This window comes from Pteropus alecto, unplaced genomic scaffold (assembly GCF_000325575.1).
Source record: "Pteropus alecto unplaced genomic scaffold, ASM32557v1 scaffold103, whole genome shotgun sequence".
Lineage (NCBI taxonomy): Eukaryota > Metazoa > Chordata > Mammalia > Chiroptera > Pteropodidae > Pteropus > Pteropus alecto.
In genome coordinates, this window is record NW_006436288.1 from 9,259,253 (window position 1) to 9,265,439 (window position 6,187).

General features: G+C 34.7%; 1 protein-coding gene and 1 pseudogene across 1 annotated transcript in view; one reads left to right on the forward strand and one right to left on the reverse strand.

The window, feature by feature from the left end:
- Positions 1–6,187, reverse strand: part of BCAT1 (branched chain amino acid transaminase 1) — a 48,217-nt gene that overhangs the window by 17,158 nt on the left and 24,872 nt on the right. The window contains exon 7 of the mRNA XM_015589980.2: positions 1,204–1,346. Coding sequence (XP_015445466.1) covers positions 1,204–1,346 — 143 coding nt within the window. The remainder of the gene's footprint in view (positions 1–1,203; positions 1,347–6,187) is intronic.
- LOC112480382 lies at positions 2,318–2,434 on the forward strand (annotated as a pseudogene).

The following is a 6,187-nucleotide window of genomic DNA, read 5'->3' on the forward strand; positions in this document are numbered from 1 at the left end:
TATGGTCAACCCCAGGACAAGGTATATTCACCATATCTTCTATTTATTCTACCTCTGACTGGAATACAAGGCTCATCTTATTAGTCTCTGCAACTAATGCTCGAATTAGAGCATAGTTCTGAAGTCAGCCACATCTGAATCACCATTTTCCTCTACTTGTAGCCAAATGACAAAAGAGCAACAGAAGCTACTCTAGGTATTTTAAAATAAAATTTTCATTTAAAAATTTAATTACAACCAATATTGAGACTTTATAAGTATTCAGAAACTTAACACTTTACATTTCTAGTCTCTACACTCAGTACTGTAAAATGAACAGCCTAAGAATGTAAACAAGCCTAAAAAGGTGTTTTAAAAAATTTTTATAACTATTAAAATTATGATGGAATAAATGCATATATTTGTATTTTTCCCTTATTATTGGTCATTTAATTCAATGCCACAGGCATTACCAATATTTTACTTAATTACTATGGTCTTTGTCAACTAATAATAATATAATAATATAGCAAAGAGAGATAAAGAACATTGAGGGTAATAAAGGCAGTAAAGAAGTACTGATTTTAAAAGTAGCATATAATAGACTTGAATGAACTGAGATCGAAATATAATCTCAAGATAGAGCAATATGTCCTTAAAAATAGTGTGCTTCAGTGAAATTGAGCTCCAGAGTAAATCTGGAAGGCTTCTGATATATTACTGAAATACATATAAAGGGAAACAGTTGTTGAAAGAATTATAGCAAGAGAGTATACTAAATTTCATATCAGTAGAATCAGTAGACTATGTTTATTACTGTAGCATTTAATACATACTGAGTATATGGTGAATGACCACTGAATTCATCTGAGACCTATCTCTAAATACAAGAGATTTCTGATAAGAAAAATGTTAAGACAGCAAAAGGGATAAAGTAGTAAATATTCAAATTGTGTAGATTTAAATTCCGTAAACTGACATCTCAATAATAAGTACATTTAGAACCCCCCCCCAAAAAACAAAAACAAAAAACAAAACCTTTGAAAATTCTGTAAACCTAAACTCATGTCTACTTGGACAGCAAAAGCACGGTAGTTGTTAGCCATAGGGACTGTGGTAGTTATTTCCTTGTTCTAAGGTTCTAGTTCTTTTCTTTCTAATCCCACTGAAAATTACTGGGGTGGGGGGAAGGGGAAGCAAGGAGCTGAAATCTGAGTAGGTTACCTCCATCTTCATTTATCCAGTAAAGAAAGAGATTCATAGTTCCAGCTTCCGTTATCTGATTATTCTCTCCATAGAGCCATAGAACCTGCTGACACCCGTTATCCATTGCTTCACATTGGGCAAAGAGAGATGAGCCATAATTCCTTTTAAGAAAGAGGAAACATACTGATCATGAATATATGTCAACCCCTACTCCCCATCTTCCATACTAAAATATTCAAGTCTTTAATTCACACGGGTATGTAGTCAATGTACTATGTTTTTAATATGTGTGTATACACTTTCTAGTTTACGGCGTAACATTTAAAGAAAGTCATTAGAGAACCTAAACGATCTAATGGCACTCATCTGAGAGAGCAAAGTGAAATTGTAGAATTCTAACTTGAAAAGTAGAGATGTGAGAACACAGGTAAATAGCCAAGTTAATAACAGTTTAAAGTTATTGTGTTTTTTTCACCTAACAAGCAATATTACATGAATTACTTCATTTAAACCTCACACCAGTACTATGAGTCAGCCCCATGATTATCCCAAAATTCAGATGAGAAACTGAGGCTGAGAAGTAACTTGTATCAAGTTACAGCAATTAAGTAGCAGAACAGCAAGCCTGTGCTCTCTTAACTGAGACCTTTCAATATATCCAAGAAATGCCTATGCCCAATGCCTAAATTCCTCAAAGGTGAGACAGGATGTTAAAAATCCTGATTTTAACCAAAAAAATATTCTGAAAGCCCATTTTTCTCAACCTGCACACCTCATCTTGGATTATTAAAAATCAAAAGAAAATGGTACATCTTTCTGGAATAATATTGGTAATATCTTAAATTTATCTTTTTTTAAAATTAAATAGAAAATTCTGGAGTATATTACAAGGTATGGATAGATATTTAAAATAAAATATGAGAGTCCTCAAATAAATGTAATGCTTGCTTGCCTTCCTCAGCCCCTGGTTCACTTTCCTCAGCCTTTAGAGGACATTTGCAAACAAGTTTGAAAACATTTGCACATAAAAAGCAGGTCTAGGAAATAAACCCTTGACCAACCCTTGGACTATGAAGCCCCAGAAGTACACAGAAACAAGCAGTCAATCAAATATACAACAATAACTACTATAGTCTATGGCCATGTCACCCTGAACAAGCCTGATGTCTGATCTCATGAAGCTAAGCAGGGTCAGGCCTGGTTAGTACTTGGATGGGAGACCACCTTGGAATACCAGGTGCTGTAGGCGTTTAAAAAAATAAAAATAAATAGAAAATCAATAACTACTATCAAGCATCAATGTTAATGTCCACAAAATACTCACCTAGGCCTTTGAAATGATCTCTTTTATGTCTGGGCAAGATTAAAATGTACAGTATTGTCTAAGTAAAAGTGTCAGTTAAGCATAAGAGCCATGTAGTACGATGGCTATCTGCCATTTCTCATCTTTACTACTTCCCTTCCCACTATGTTCGCTGTGGCCCTTCCCATGGAGCAAAGTCATTACACTTGGGTTGACAGTCGTAGCATCTTGCCTTGCACAATTGAATTAAAGGGTGGGCATGTAACCTAAGCTGCTCATGTAAATCCTTCTTTAGTTTATTCACTCATTCATTTTAATCTATGGAATGTGAAAGATGTATTTCCCCCTTAAGAGGTAGTGGCATCTTGTTTGCTAGGATGCAGGGGATCTATTGTGTCCATGATTGCCAGCCTTCACAGAAGGCATCTGAAGTAGGAGAGCCCTCAGCGAACACACAGATGGAAGCTATGACGAGAGATGAGGGGAGGAGGGAACAAGGAAGAAGGGAAGGAAAGCAGGGTGCAGGACACATGAGAGCAAAAGAAACTTGGCAACACGATTTGAGCCCCGAGCTGACCCACTGCTACCACCCTACTAATATGAGCCAATCAATCCGTTTTCTGCTTAAGATGGTTTGAGTTGGTTTTCTGAAATAATATTGACTAATAATCAAAATATTCTAGAAAGCTATGGGAAATAGGCATTAAACTATATGGCGATAGCAACCTGGGGCATGATGACATTTACTCACATCGAGGTAATATAAATTTAAAAGACCTTCAAAATACAGATATTAAAATGTAAAATTTCTGTTAATCTAAAGATGATACCATTCTGGTATATGAAGCTTTTTTATCTGTTTAATAAAATAAGTTAGATAGCCTTTATTTAGAATTGATGGTAAATAGGCAATAAATGAGTTAAATTATGAATACTTTTTAATAATCAGTATAAATCAGACTTTAGTGGGGATCCAGTAGGAAGACTACTGATTTGGGGCCAGGAGGCTTAGGTGCATCTCCTGCACTTCTACTATTGGGCTATTTTGTGAACTTAAGCAAGTCAGTTAATATTTTTGCCTCACTGAATTCATCTGGCAAATAAAAGTACGTGCTTTATATACTACATAGGGCTGTGTGTTAAAAATAAGATAATAACAATAAAAGCTAAGAAACAGATTATATAAGCCTCGTATCCTAGTGAAATTAAGGTTTTTTTTTAAAAAAAAAAACTATTATAATTGACTTTTCTCTAGTTCACAGACACAAGTGTTAAGATTTTACCATATTTGAAATAAATGATTTTCTTTCATATGTAAATCCTCTTGATTAAAAAAAAAAAAGAATTTTCATAGTATGAATTATTTAGCCTTTGAAGAAGCTTCTAAAAACAAACACACATTCTTTTGAGAGGTTGGAAGAATGAAAAACTATAGTTCATTAGCAACGTAAAGCTATTTGGGTAGGAAAGAGAATTAAAAACCTCAACTGTTTCAGCACACTGAAAGGAAAATGAGTTATTATTTGTTTGGTGCTTATTTTATTGATTATGATGTTCTATAGGTGGTGATTTTTCCTAAACACAAGTTTTTCTCAAAATTCTCTCTTAGCTATAAACTGCATTATTAATATTCACACAGTGAGTGATACCACGGTACACGGTTTCCCTCCCACATGCTGCCAATATTCAGAAGAGAAACACATGGCACTGGAGGTAAGAGAAAAATGAAAAAGTGGGAAACTGTATGAAAAAATTTTAATATAATTTCAAATAGAATAAATATCTGGGAGATGAGATATTAAACACATCTCTCCAGAAGAGTAAATTGTATTATGTGAAATCCAACTGATTGTCCTAAGATAGAGTTCAAGAGGTGAAACAAGAAAGAAAGCCTCATAATAACTACAGTCTGTTGAGAGGTTACTACCTGCCAGGCAAGGCAGGGCACTAGGTACATAACCCCATTATTTCATTGAATCATCTTAATGCAACCCTAGATTTGATTATACTTTTGAGGATTTACAGGAAAAGAGGACTTAACTGTGTAAGAGCACACAAATACAAGCACATGGCTCCCAAATATCTCTGACTCCCAAACCCATGCTTTTAACTGCTAGGTTATAATACCACATTTACTGAGAGCTTTCTATATGACCCATGGTCCGAGGCACTTTATATTATCTCACTTAATCCTCAGAGTTATGGTGGGAATTATTACCCTGATTTCATACATGAGGAAACTGAGGCTTAAAGCAGTTAAGTAAGATGAATAAGGTGGTTAGGTTTTTAAGTTTTTTAAGCCAGGTCCTTCTAACTTCAAAACTCGTACTCAAGTGCAGAATGAGAGTGCAAGAGAAAAAGAAAAAAAAATTAAGGTGGGAGGGTGGGCAGGTCTAATTCTTTCCAAATTAACTAAGAACCTAAGAAATTGCTTGGGAACAAAGATGTTCCTATGATGAAAGACTTCATCACAGGGGTCAGAGCCAGCTGTCAAGCTCAGTGCTTCTCAACTCTGGGGGCACATTTTAAAAATTCTGATGCTCAGGAAATATGCCTGACCTAATAAACCAGAATTGCCAGCCGTGGGACCTAGGTATCAGTAGTTGGTAAAGCTCTCCAGGTGGTTTCCGTTTGTAACCACAGGTGAGAACCTCTGAGTAAGAACTTCAGCTGTGTGCCGTTGTATTATTTTTCTCACATATATTTAGAAATAAAAAGATAATATCTTGGATGGCTTCAAAACAGTGGAGTAATATTAGAATATAAAAATGCCTAGGGTGACGTAAGTCCTAAAAAAGGCTTGGAAAGGAAATGTTGAATTAGTTCGGTTTAGAGAATAAGCAATAGTATACAAATCTAAGGTTGCCACCAAATGGCCTCGCCAATTAAATAGGTTGATACTCAACGCAGAATCGTTTGTGTCCTTTGCACTTTTCCAGGTGGGAAGTATAGTAGTAGAGATTTTTAGGATTTCTTGGAAACAATAGGTAAATGGGTTAAAAGTCCATCCTTTTGGATACTGCCTTCCCACTGGCCATTTTTGCTTCTATTTATGAGATTCAATACTTCCTAAGAGATTTTAAGTGAACTTCCATTGATCATGGTCCACTTGAGCTTAATGCATCAAAGTATTTTTTTAAATATACTTTATATTTCAGATCAGTTTTAAGATTACAGAAAAATTGAGCAAAAATTACAGAGTTCCCATATACTCTATTTCCCCACTTCAATTTCCCTTATTATTAACATCTTGTATGAGTGTAATATACTAGTTATAATTGATAAGCCAATGTTGATACAACTAAAGCCCATAGTAATATTAGAGTTCACTCTTAGTGAATATAGAAAATATTAGTTTTTAATTGGCCTATAGTGCTCATGTATTCTGTGATAATGCATTGTATTATCTTTATAATAAGTAACAAACCTGCCCACATACCAAAACTAAAGATTTTCCTGCAATTTCTCAATGTCTGCATGTTATCTTTTCCCTAGGCAGGTAGGGGGAGCTAGAAAGTAAGATTTAAAGAAGGAAAACTATTTTAAATTATTACTTCTTTGTGCATTCTAAGAGAAGTTTAACAAAACACAGATGTTATGCAGTGGTGCATATGAAGAAGTCTTAATGAGTAAAAAAAAAAAATTAAGAGAGTAAACAAAAGTAGTTTCAACCTGGCTAGCCTAGGCCATGGGAAAGAG